Source organism: Nylanderia fulva, unplaced genomic scaffold, assembly GCF_048542155.1.
Source record: "Nylanderia fulva isolate GAGA-0341 unplaced genomic scaffold, ASM4854215v1 Scaffold337, whole genome shotgun sequence".
Classification (NCBI taxonomy): domain Eukaryota; kingdom Metazoa; phylum Arthropoda; class Insecta; order Hymenoptera; family Formicidae; genus Nylanderia; species Nylanderia fulva.
Window position 1 is genome coordinate 4,482 of NW_028190408.1, and position 14,133 is coordinate 18,614.

Below are 14,133 nucleotides of genomic sequence, written 5' to 3' on the forward strand. Positions count from 1 at the left end.
CCAATTTGCAAATTCTTTTTCTTCCGCAGTTCTCATATTTTGCTGTAATTTAACCTTAATTACATTCCTCCATATAGGGTTGTATTTTACAGTCGATTCAATTATCGCTGTTTTGTGTAAATGAGGTACTACTGGAAGATTTTGTCTGAAATCTCCTGCAAATAAAATTACTTTTCCTCCAAATGGTTGATCATTCTTCATTAAATCCTTTAAAAGTTTATCAACTGCTGTTAAGGCATGTCCAACAGTCATGCTCACTTCATCCCATATGATTAATTTTGCATTGATCAATTCTCGTGCAGCTTGAGAATTTCCTCTAATATTTGATTTAGCTGCATCATCAATTGGAATTGTAAGCTTAAACAGAGAATGATAAGTTCTTCCTCCTTTCAGAAGTGTGGCTGCAATTCCAGTTGAAGCACATGGAAGAACTATTTCATTTCTTCCTCGAATAACACTTAGAAATGTGTTAAATAATTAGGTTTTACCACTTCCTGCAAACCCGTCAATAAAAAACAAACGCTTAAGTTCATTTTCATTTTTAATTGCTCGCATTACTATATCATACACGTATTTTTGTTCATCATTTAGTGTAGATAATAAATAATCACCACGTATTTTTTCTTCATCTACATTATACTCTGTTTCGTAAATATTTATTTCAGTTGGATTTGGTAATTGAAATTTCTCACAACTACTTCCATTATTTATCAGAATTTGTTGTATATGGTTTAACGCCATATTTTCGGGATTTACAACATTATTATTTACAAAGTCCTCAATCATAAAATCTGTGATCAAGTCAATAAATGCGTATGCACATGGGTGCGTGGATACGTGGGTGGGTGCGTGGGTGGATAAATAAAGTGATAAAAATTTGTTAAAATCATATAGTAGCCATCCCGGACAAAATTTGAATACAAATTTCGAAAAAGTCTGTGAATAAATGTTTGAATGCGTGGGTGGATGCATGGGTGGGATAAAACTTAAAAGAACCACACAGCAGCTTTCTCAGAAAAATTTGCAACATTTTTGTACCAATTTCGTGAAAATTGGTCCATAAATGCGCATGCGGTGGGTGAATGCGTGGGTGGAGGTGTAACACTTGAAAAAACCACATCGTCGCCATCTCCAAAAAATTTGCAACATTTTGGTACCAATTTTTACAAAAATCCGTTCATAAATATGCGATTGCGTGGGTGGATGCGTGGGTGGGGGCGTAAACTTAAAAAACCCACACAGCAGCTTTCTCAGAAAAATTTACAACATTTTTGTACCAATTTCGTGAAAATTGGTCCATAAATGCGCATACGCGTGGGTGGGTGCGTGGGTGGAGGTGTAACACTTGAAAAAACCGCATCGTCGCCATCTCCAAAAAATTTGCAACAATTTGGTACCGATTTAAAAAAAATCGGTTCATAAGTATGCGATTGCGCGGGTGGGTGCGTGGGTGGAGGCGTAAACTTAAAAAACCCACACAGCAGTTTCCTCAGAAAAATTTGCAACATTTTGGTACTAATTTCGTGAAAATTGGTCCATAAATGCGCATGCATGTGGGTAAATGCGTGGGTGGGTGAGTGGGTGGAAGTGTAACACTTAAAAAAACCGTATCGTCGCTATCTCCAAAAATTTTGCAACATTTTGATACCATGTGTTCAGAAATATTGCAAAAAAAATTTTTTTTGCAAAAACATACCCTCCTCTGAGGAAAAAAAATAAAAATAAAAAAATTAAAAAAAAAACCCACAGCAGCCACCCCCGAAAAATTTGCAACATTTTGGTACCAATTTCGAGACAATCGGTCCACAAATGCGGAAGTAGTTCGGGTACAGACAGACAGACAGACAGACAGACAGACAGACAGACGGACGGTGCTTATATATATAGATATGTCTACAATTTTTACTTTTCAATACTTAAAATCGTCTTTTTTATTTTTGAATGTATCTCATTAACGTCTATCCTGCAATTTAAATATGATTTGTTTAAATATATATCTATATATATTTAAATAACATACTTTAAATATAGGATATCGTTAATTATGAGATACATAAAGAAGATAATTTTAAATATAGAAACGTAAAATTATACAATAAAATTTTGTCACATAGAAAATTTTGCTCGCTCATAAATCAACATTAATAACATAATTAACTTGTTTTCTCTGTTTTAGATAAAGATAATCTTTAATAACATTAAGTTATTATAATGTAATTATTATATTATTAATCATTATTTTGTTGTTGTATCAATAATTAATCTGTTAATTAGTAATTATTGATTTATAATTCATGCAATATTAATGATTATTGAAAATGAAATTACACTATCGTTTATGTATATAAAATTGGCATTATTAACAATTATATATCGTATTAATTAGACAATTGTACGTACAGATGCATGTGCAGACGTACACATACATACCCAATTATTATGACATCATTTTGATGTCATAATAATTACTGTGGCTATCTGGGTATGTACAAACGTACACATACGACATAATTATAATTATTACTTTCTGACAACCAATAATTAAACAATTTAATTATTAACATTATAAATTTAATAATTATAATTTACGAATATAATTCTCGCATAAAAGAAATTTTTAATTTATATTTCATATTATCCGTTAAACTTTAATTTTCTATGTAAAATTGGTTACTAAATGAGTGATTTTTGTAATATACATTATTATTTGGTTGTAATATTTTTGTTCTAATAATATGCAAATGACGGAAGATTTAATTACGACAATTCTTTCAATAATTGAACAACGCAGCTATTATAAAAAAGAACGTGATTTTATTATTTTAATATAATACATAAAACCGCTAGACATGTATTAGCGTTGTAGAAAATTGACATTTTAGGTAATACTAAAAATATGTATTCATTCTTTTATATTAATGCTAAGTTTTTTTCACTCTTTTGTGTGTAGTTTCTTTGTATTATAAAACTTCCCAAGAAGAACAGAAAAGTCAAAATAATGTCAATTTGACGTCATATTGATTAAATTTATGTCATTTTTTGGTCATGGAAATCTCGATTTGGAAGATGACTAAGAAATGACTTTTAATATTGACTCTTATTACCTGTTTGATTTTTAAAAAATGTGACTAACGTTTCTCCTCTGTGTATATACAATGCTTATTATTATGAAGATAATTAAAGATAATGTTTTTCATATTCACATATCATTGTAATTCGCAGAAGAGTTGAGTTATTGTATTAAAAATTAAATTGTTGACTAAAATGTTATTTTAATCGGCTCACTTTTTAAAGTTGCATCTCAATTATTTTTAATACAAACTAATAATTTTTTATTATTGTGAACATCAAAATATCATCAAAATTTTATACAATTTGATGTCATTTTGACAAACTAGAATTTGACAATATTTTGACATGAATTTGACATCATTTTGACATTTCTGTTCTTTTCGGGTTACCATGACATGCGATATTTCAGTGCGCAAATTATGTATTTATTCATTAATAAATAATAAAATAATAATTATAGTTATTAAATATATGTATCAATAACAAATATACAAAAAACAATCCAATTTCTGAGTAACATATTTGGAAATGATTATACATATTTATTAAATGATTAGAGATATTTTTATTTTATTACACTCATTTTATTAATTTGTACCGTGTTATCTTTTCTCTAAATGCGTTTCTCAGTTGTGCATCGTAATCAATTAAGCTTTTAGCAGTATAAAAGATCGTAGCTTAATTTTTGTTGGAAATATATGAATTTTGATTTAATTAATTGATACATAAAATAAACTTTCGAAATAAATCTAGGAAAAGCGGAATAGGCACGGAAAAACTTCCACGTATGTACGTTTACGGTCAAAGTAAGAATCATTTATATGCGTATATAATAAATAAAAATTATTTATGTTCAAAATATCGCTGCATGACTTCCACACACGATTCAGGTAAGAGCGTTACTGGAATAATCATTTTGATGCTCTACACGTTAAGTCGAGCATCTTTTCTATATCAATCAGTATGGTACCATTTGAAGAAACAACGACGCGAATGTTTTTAGCATCGCCGATCAAGGTAATTACAATGTCTAAATACGAATGCAGATTTTAATGTTTGTTCTTTGAAGTATCTAAAGTGCAGCGTATATAAAGTGTTAGTCTATCGCTAAAAATTAAACTATTTCATTGAATCCGATAAGTATAATTAATATGTGAATATTGTATACGTACTGCAATGTTGTTTTATTTCTTCCATTTGGTGCACTGTTCTAATTAACGACAAAATTTTCTAAATTTTATTTTTTAAGGTTGTTTATAATTATTTATAATTGTCGAAAAATTTAAGAAACACTTTCGCAATGCATAGTTGCATAAATAATTTTTAAAAATTAAATTATTAAACATTTAAAATGTATACCAATCATGCAAATATTCCAAATGTTAAGAGAAACATTAAATCTTCAAAAATATGTGATTAAATATCTAATTTACAAGAAAACTGTGTTCCTGTAACGTGCAGCTGTAACTCTGGCATCAAGTATAAATTTAAATAATACTGTCTAATCCAGTCTGCCAGAATCCTTGGCGTTGTACCAATTGCAATCTACTATTAACAAAAATCGTATTTAATAATTAATTATGAGAGGCTCAATTATGAGTGGTCACGTACGTAGTTCGACTTCCACGAAATAACATACTGACTTTTTTCTACATGAACGAATGGAATATCGAATGTGAAAACAAAATATATCGGATACAATTCGTAGAGGAACTACGAATCATCTCGAGTAATGTCGAGAACGTTTATCCAATGATATCTTCCAAGACATATCTTCCATTAACTCATCTTGAAGATCTGAACGAAGTTCGCGTCCAATATGGGCGCAAAAGAACATACATGCAAAGTTACGCATTACTTTTTTTTGGAAATATTACATATACTATACACTTACAACTCATATTTACAATGACACTTATACACACGCCTACACTTACACGGAAATTACTCAACTCGGCGGGACTACCGTTATCACACGCTATTGAATCTGTGAACAGCAAGGAAAGATCAAGTCTGTTTCGCTGAGGCTATTAAACATTGAAGAAGAAGATAATGATCTGAACGAAGAATTGCAATCGCTACAAAGTTATTCAACATAATACCCAACCAAAATATTTAAAAAAAAATAAAAGTTTTGAAAGCACGATGTATTTTCGAAATATAAATCAGAGTATATAAATATCGAAAGTACAACATTATTAATTAAATCGAAAATGACGGAGAATAGATGCAGCTACTTGTATGTAAAGAATAGGAGAATATCCTCTATCTGCTGCAGATGCACTTCAAACATTTTTACTTTTACCAATTAATATTTTCATCCACCACAGATAGCACAGAATCCGTGTCGATTATGCTGTAACATTATTTTGATCAGTGTGTGATATTAATTAGAATTTTAAAATAAATTATAACAGTTGTATTTATTAACATATCCATGCGAATTTTTTTGACTAGCAAAAGCAGAATTATTTTTAAACGCGTTGTTCCATTTTCTATTCAGGTTTATCTAATTTTTTATATTTTACTGTCGTGATTTACATGCTATTAGATATTGACACTTCTTCTTAAACAATGTTTATTATCGAACAGATGATTATATGATTCATGTTCTCCCATATTTTTGGACGCGTTCTCTTATTCTTCATATGATTTAGTACCAAGAAGGGATAATTAATTTTTCGAAATCTTGCAGTTTTCATTTAGATAATAAAACTTTAGTATATGATTCTTTTCAGTCTTTCTTATTATCAAACCTATGACGATTTCATTAATGTATATTGAATTATTTAAATACGCGCTGTTCATTTTATTATGTTTTAATCACTTGCGGCCATAATTAAATATTTCTTATAATCATATAATTTACTGTTATAACTTACATTTTGTCATGTTTTTCAATTTTTGCACTATTAAAATATATATAAACAATGTATTTTTGCCTGATTCTAAAGTATTAAAAGTCGACGCTATGTTTCCGTAGACGACACTCCTTGTTATTATGTATATTAAACGGAAGAATTTGTAAGTTGGTATGTTTTAATTTAACATTAACTAAATATTTAACTAAATATTGAAATAAAATATTTTTGGCTATCTTTATATCGTATTATAAATCGATAATTGATATTTTGTCATTTCTTATCATGATTTTTTCTCTGGAGAACCTTGTGTTTGTATAAATAATATATAATTAGGTCATTATACATTTACAACGTTTATTCAATTTTAATGACAAAATCCATATGTGCAATATATACATATATTTCGAAAGTTCCCGACAAAGAAACAATTTTCTACGCGTGCACGACAAATCTCAATAACTATTTTTGTTCAAAATACAATCTCACTCATGATTTACGCCTACAATTCAGATAAAAGCAGGCACTGAAAATATTGATGTATTTTGATGTTCTATGTGTGTTAAAATGTGCATTTTTCATTACCGACTATATATGCAACGATCGTTTTTATATTAATTATGAATTAAAACTGATATTGTATGATTAATTCTGACAAGCAATTTTAACGTAAGAACAATTTTTATAATCTCTCCTTCTGATAGAAGAGATATAATTATTGCTGGCTAATCATAAGACATTCAAATTTATAAACTGGCCCGGTTGCTGCGAAGTAACTCTCATGAAAACACACACATATATATATAAACAGTATTTAATATTTATTTGGGAATACGTCCCGATAGACATATATTAAATTTATACACAGTACAGACCAGTAAAGTTCGTATTAGTAAAGTCAAAGGCGATTATACATACACGCTTTAACGTCGTTCCGTTAAAAGAAACGAGATTAATAGGAATTACAAAATAAATTCTTGTCACGATTACCTTTTAACAATAAGTATCTGTGCACATTTCTGATTCAAAAGAGCAAAATCTAAACACATTCGAATAAAATCGTCAAGTAAAAGAGGTAACAAGGAAAATCTAGAGTTAAACGAGTTATACGAACAAAAAATCAGCAGGTACGTACAAATAAGACACAGATTAAAAAGAATCCTGTAAGAAAAGATAAATTATGTGGAAATTATTTGTATTGCATATATTTTTTGCTATATTTAATATATATTGTAATATTTTTAAAACTTTTCCACAATTTTGATTAAAACAATAAAGTAAAAAGTACACTTTGTCTTAAATTTTATCAAGAAAATAATACATATAATGCGACAATATTCTGTTTAATATTTTATAATCTTTGAAAATTGACAATATCAAATATCGCTGAATAATTTGTTAAATAAAAATAGTAAATAGCTGATCAAGGAATAACCGTAAATTTTTCAAAAAATAATTTAAAAATTATATAGAAAAATATAAACAAACAAATAGGTCGAACACATTTTTATATCTTCGAGGTTTTAATTGTTTTGAAGTATATCTTGCATTGTCATGTGTTAGTGACATAAATATATATATAAAGAATTTCTAGTGATATAAAAATCAGTAATTATAATATATTAGTGTATTAAAATTCACAAGATTAAGAATTTGATTTTCTCTACGCCTGTATTTGTTTGTTCATAAATGAGTCTTTTAATAGATATATAATTTCAAATAATAAAGTACATGAGTAAAGATACATGATTATAAACGGTTTTTCGTCATTTTTTGCTTTTTGTTTATTTTTTATAATAAATAAATATTTGTTCTATTTCTTTTCTTTATAAATACAACAATTAAAAATTTCTTTTATTTCAAAAAGAGACTCAGATCGATAAACTAAAATTTTTATATTTAGAACGAAAATATTTTACATAATACATAATGTTTTCCATTAATTTTATGATTATTTATTATATTGTAAATAATACATTAAAAGATGCCGGTAGATAAAAACGTTATTCGACCACATTATTCAACAAAAGAAAAATTCCTTTAAGAATTTTAACTTTAGTATTTAGAGAAAGTAAAACATATATGTAGTTTACTACTTAAATACTTATTATAAATTATTAAAATTATGTTTTTTAAATTCTCAAACATGACTAGTTTGACGATTTATTTGTTTTTCTGTCCCGTTTTTAACTACATTAATATAAATATGTATTTCTAAATTAATCAAATTATTTAGTATTTTTATATGTTAACAGGCCATTACTAAGCTAACGTTCAAATGTAATTTGATATTGATTCATCACTAATTTCTACGTGATAACAATTATATTGTAAATTGGTCTTTTATTTATTTAACTAATTTTTACTTATAACATTCATCTGTGTCTGTTCTGATAACAAATGATTTTTGTATCACTATTTTTGTTTCTTTCTTTTTTCTACTAATATATGAATCTTAATTTTTAACTCAGTAATTGATATATAGAATCAAAAAGTTTACTTTTATATTTATATCATTTTGGCATTATTAAATTCCTCTTTTTCGATTACAATTATTTTATATTATTAATTATTTTGGCATTTTAATAGTCTTTTTTTTATAAGAAATAATGAAAAAGGAGGTGCGAGGTGCCGTTTTTAAAAGTTTACCTAGCAGCAAATTTTATATTTATTTCATCAAAACATTTTTTTTTTAATAAATAAGAAATACATTTTTTTACAATATAATTGTTTTTATAAAACATAAACACCTATATCTTTGAAAATTATTTCTATGTGTAATACGTATAACTATTATTCATAAAAATTTATTCTAAATGTATAATTGTATATGTGAAAAATTTATCAAATAACGAAAATAAACAGTAAATTTAATATTATGACAATATGAATGTTTGTCTTTGATAGCATATTATCTTATTTTATGTTCAATTTGTATAATATTTATTATTTAATAATAATTGATACAACGTCATACATTACATTGTTGTAATGAAGCTTTGCATTAAAAAGATTGTTCAATAATACATATATAATTGTATCTTACTTTTTTATTTTAGATTTCAGGTTAACCACGATTAAACAACTGAACATAATTGCTCTAGAGTGTTGCAATATACTCGCCGGAAAGCACAGTAATCAAATAAATTTATAAATACTATTCTCAAAATAAATTTGTTGGTAAAAAAGAAAGTCACAAGCAGGACGGAGGTGCCGATCCCTCCAGACAAATGGATTCCGATCCAACTGGACTGCCGACAAATTATAAATGCCATCTCTGTGGAAAGACATTCTATTTTAAAGGCATTTTTGAAAATCATTTATTGTCCCACGGCACCGGATCAGAGCGTAAGAGAAAGTATTGTAATATATACATTATTGTATATTCTTGTTCTAATAATATGCAAATAACGGAAGATTTAATTACAACGACAATTCTATAAATAATTGAACAGCGCAACGATTATAAGAAGAGAACATGATTTTATTATAAAACATAAAACCGCCAGACATGTATTAGCATTGTAGAAAATTGACATGTTAGACAATACTAAAAATATGTATTCATTATTTTATATTAGTGCTAATTTATTTCTACTTTTATTTGTGTGTAGTTCCTTTGTATTATAAAACTTCTCAAGAAAAACAAAAAAGTCAAAATAATGTCAATTTTACGTCATATTTACTAAAAATGACTTTTTATACTGACTTTCTTACCTGTTTAAGTTTTAGAAAATGTGACATATGTTTCTCGATTGTGTAGATACAATGCTTATTATTATGAAGATAATTAAAGATTAACGTTTTTCATATTCAGATATCATTGTAATTCGCAGAAAAGTTGAGTGATTGTACACAGAGAAAAAAATGTTGATTCAATTGAACGTCGACGTCACGGGCTGCCACAAAAATATGCCAGTTGATTCATCCGTATTATGTTAATTCAATGACATAATTAATCAAATCGAGATGTCATGCATTTGTTTATACTGCATACGTGTAAACAAAAATGTGTTTCTGGCAGCTTGTGACGTCGACGTTTATTGAATCAACAACATTTTTTTCTCAGTTTATTAAAAATTATATTATTAACTAAAATATTATTTTAAGCAGCTCACTTCTTAAAGTTGTATCTCAATTATTATTAATACGAAATAATAATTTCTTTAGATGATATGCCAGAGGAACGTTCCGACCCCTCCAGGCAAATGGCTTCCGGTTCAACTGGAGATAATATGCAAGGCGAAGGTGTCGGTTCTTCTAGACAAAGAGATTCCAATCCAACTGGACAGCCGGAAACGTATACATGCGATTTCTGTGCACAGACATTCGATTCTTCGGAAATCCTTTGCAATCATTTATATTACCACAGCTTAGAGAATCATCCTTGCTACGTTTGCGAATTAAAATTTATTTCTTACTCAGAATTGCGTAAACATTACATTCGGGTACATTCGGACGGTTCTTTAAAGTGTGATAAATGCGGAAAATTTTTCGCGAAATTTGATTATTTTGTACGGCACAAAAAAAGATGTCATAATAATGGCAAGTATTTTTGTAATATATACATTATTATATATTCTTGTTCTAATAATATGCAAATGACGGAAGATATAATTACAACGACAATTTTTTAAATAATTGAACAGCGCAGTGATTATAAGAAGAGAACATGATTTTATTATAAAACATAAACGCTAGACATGTATTAGCATTGTATAAAATTGACATTTCAGACAATATTAAAAATATCTATTCATTCTTTTATATTAATGCTAAGTTTTCTTTACTTTTATTTGTGTGTAGTTTCTTTGTATTATAAAACTTTCCAAGAAGAACAAAATAATCAAAATAATGTCAATTTTACGTCATATTTACTAAAAATGACTTTTTATACTGACTTTCTTACCTGTTTAAGTTTTAGAAAACGTGACATACGTTTCTCGATTGTGTAGATACAATGCTTATTATTATGAAGATAATTAAAGATTAACGTTTTTCATATTCAGATATCATTGTAGTTCGCAGAAGAGTTGAGTGATCGTACACACAGAAAAAAAATGTTGTTGATTCAATTGAACGTCGATGTCACGAGCTGCCATAAACATATGCAGTTGATTCATCAGTATTTTGTTAATTCAATGACAAAATTAATCAAATCAAGATTTCATGCTTTTGTTTATCCTGCATATGTTTAAACAAAAATATGTTTGTGGCAGCCCGTGACGTCGACGTTCAATTGAATCAATAACATTTTGTTTCAATGTATTAAAAATTTCATTGTTGACTAAAATATTATTTTAAGCAGCTCACTTTTTAAAGTTGTATCTCAATTATTTTTAATACAAAATAATAATTTTTTTAGATAATGAGCAAGAGGAACGTCCCGGTCCCTCCAGACAAATGGCTTCTGATTCAATTGGAGATAATATGCAAGGCGAAGGTGTCGGTTCTTCTAGACAAAGGGATTCCGATCCAACTGAACAACCGGACAAGTATGTATGCAATCTCTGGTTAAGACTATTCTGTTCTTTGGACGTGCTTCATAATCAGTTAAAGATCCACATGAATTATCCTTGCAACTACTGCGACCTATAATATTCATTTTTAAATCCCATTTCAATGCACATACGCGTTCGACACGTAATGTTAATCTTTTCAAGTGTGATATATGCAATTCAACTTTTTATGATCTCTTCGACTTTGAATGGCACAAAAAAAAACACCATAGTGTAGGCAAAGAATCCGTAACAACGAAAGAACAGAAGTTGAAACAAAATAAAAGAAGGCTCGAATTCGAATCCTTAAAAATGAAGGAACAGGAGTTAAAGCGTAAGAAAAAGAAGCTCGGATCCAAAATCTCTGACGCGGACTCGAAAGGTTTGTCTCAGCAACTTTAATTTTCTGTGTAAAATTGGCTACAAAATGAGTGGTTTTTGTAATATATACATTATTGTATATTCTTGTTCTAATAATATGCAAATGACGAAAGATTTAATTACAACGACAATTCTTTAAATAATTGAACAGCGCAACGATTATAAGAAGAGAACATGATTTTATTATAAAACATAAAACCGCTACATGTATTAGCATTGTAGAAAATTGACATGTTAGACAATACTAAAAATATGTATTCATTATTTTATATTAGTGCTAATTTATCACTACTTTTATTTGTGTGTAGTTCTTTTGTATTATAAAACTTCTCAAGAAAAACAAAAAAGTCAAAATAATGTCAATTTTACGTCATATTGACTAAAAATGACTTTTTATACTGACATTCTATCTGTATAATTTTTAAAAGATAATTAAAGGTTTCCATTTTCAATATTCAGATATCATTGTAGTTTGCAGAAGTGTTGAGTGATCGTACACACAGAAAAAAAATGTTGTTCATTCAATTGAACGTCGATGTCACTGCCATAAACATATGCAGTTGATTCATCAGTATTTTGTTAATTCAATGACAAAATTAATCAAATCAAGATTTCATGCTTTTGTTTATACTGCATATGTTTATAAAAAATCATATTTGTGGCAGCCCGTGACGGCCACGTTCAATTGTATCAACAACATTTTTTTCTCAGTCTATTAAAAATAATATTGTTGACTAAAATATTATTTTAAGCAGCTCACTTCTTAAAGTTGTATCTCAATTTTTTTTAATACAAAATAATAATTTTTTTAGATGATAAGCAAGAGGAACGTCCCGGTCCCTCCAGACAAATGGCTTCCGGTTCAACTGGAGATAATATGCAAGGCGAAGGTGTCGGTTCTTCCAGACAAAAGAATTCCGATCCAACTGAACAACAGAGGGACGCAAGTGCCGGTCCCTCTAGACATATAGATTCCGATCCAACTGGACAGCCGGAAACGGTCAAATGCAATATCTGTTTAAGAACTTTTCCGTCTGAGAACGTGCTTAAGAATCATTTAGAGTACCACAAAATTGCAAAGAATAAGTTTCCTTGCAAATCTTGCGGCTTAAGATTCATTTGTAATGGAGATTATAGAAATCATATTAATGACAAGACTGGTCCTTTGAAGTGTAATATTTGCGGGAAATCTCTTGAGAATCTTCACTACCTTAACAAGCACAAAAAGAAATTTCATTAACACAAAGAGGTAATAACAAAAAGTCACAAGTAGAACGAAAATGCATTATTTCCAAATCAGCAATGTGATGAAGGCACCAGACAAGATATTAATTCCCCACAACAAAAAAGTGACGAATTCCCCGGAACTTTTTTGAACATCTTCTCCTGTTCCGACCCTCGAGATTCCGAATTCAAATGATAATTGAAAGAGGATTTATCTCAACATCTTGATTTTATACTGCACATTAGATTGAGGAAAACAAAATTGAAGACGTTGAACCTATTGAATCCAAGAATAATCAGCAACGCGATGAAAGCTCCAGACAGGATATTTATGTCGCACTACAAGAAGGTGACGAATCTTTCGGATCTGTTTCAGGCCTCTCGCAATACTCCTCTCCTTCCGATAAATATGAAGATCCCGAACTTTTAATAAAGAATATTTCAAGTCTCCAACCTTAAAATCGACGCGCAAAAGCCGCAAGCATTGACATGTAGAATCAAGTTGGTCGAAGGCGAAGAAGTTCTATAGCAAAGTATACATTGTTAAAGCATTTTTCACAGCACCAATATGACAAGAAATTGAAATGTAAAATTGCAACACGGATTTCAGTAAGCTCGACAAATGGTACAGATACAAATGTCAAAACGAAGAAAATATCGCCAAGGAGGAGCCGTTTAAATTTTGATGCAACAAAAATTTCAAACATGAAGAAAATTTTGAAATTCACCTACTCGATTCTATCAAATCCGAGCCATATTTAAATGCAAGTGACCAGTTTGATTCGAATTGAATTCCGGATAATTTTAATTTTCTTCAATAAGTAAAAATCAAAAATTATTCTTCTACTAATGATTTAATGTAATCGCATAATGCAACTTGAGAAATATATGGATGTAGATAAACAAACATATATATATATATATATATATATATATATATATTTAAAATTTATATTTATATATAAATTTATATTTATTTATATATAAATATAACTATATATGTCTACAATTTTTACTTTTCAATACTTAAAATCGTCCTTTTTATTTTTGAATGTATCTCATTAACGTCTATCCTGCAATTTAAATATGATTTGTTT

At 28.5% G+C, this 14,133-nt stretch overlaps 1 protein-coding gene across 1 annotated transcript; it reads left to right on the forward strand.

Moving 5' to 3' along the window:
• The first annotated feature begins 6,806 nt into the window (after positions 1-6,806).
• LOC114937883 (uncharacterized) lies at positions 6,807-13,929 on the forward strand. The gene is made up of 5 exons (XM_029311560.2): positions 6,807-7,060; positions 8,993-9,281; positions 11,299-11,428; positions 11,665-11,813; positions 12,625-13,929. Exons 2-5 carry the CDS (start codon positions 9,164-9,166, stop codon positions 13,050-13,052), a joined length of 825 nt encoding a protein of 274 aa, XP_029167393.2. The 5' UTR covers positions 6,807-7,060; positions 8,993-9,163; the 3' UTR covers positions 13,053-13,929.
• The last annotated feature ends 204 nt before the right edge of the window (positions 13,930-14,133 follow it).

What these genes read in the sequence shown, in the direction of transcription:
- LOC114937883 (XM_029311560.2), top strand. Translation starts at nt 9,164, where the DNA reads ATGGATTCCGATCCAACTGGACTGCCGACAAATTATAAATGCCATCTC. An exon ending in CCAACTGAACAACCGGACAA is followed by an intron (nt 11,429 to 11,664) that starts GTATGTATGCAA and finishes AAAACACCATAG; the next exon opens with TGTAGGCAAAGAATCCGTAA. An exon ending in CTCTGACGCGGACTCGAAAG is followed by an intron (nt 11,814 to 12,624) that starts GTTTGTCTCAGC and finishes TAATTTTTTTAG; the next exon opens with ATGATAAGCAAGAGGAACGT.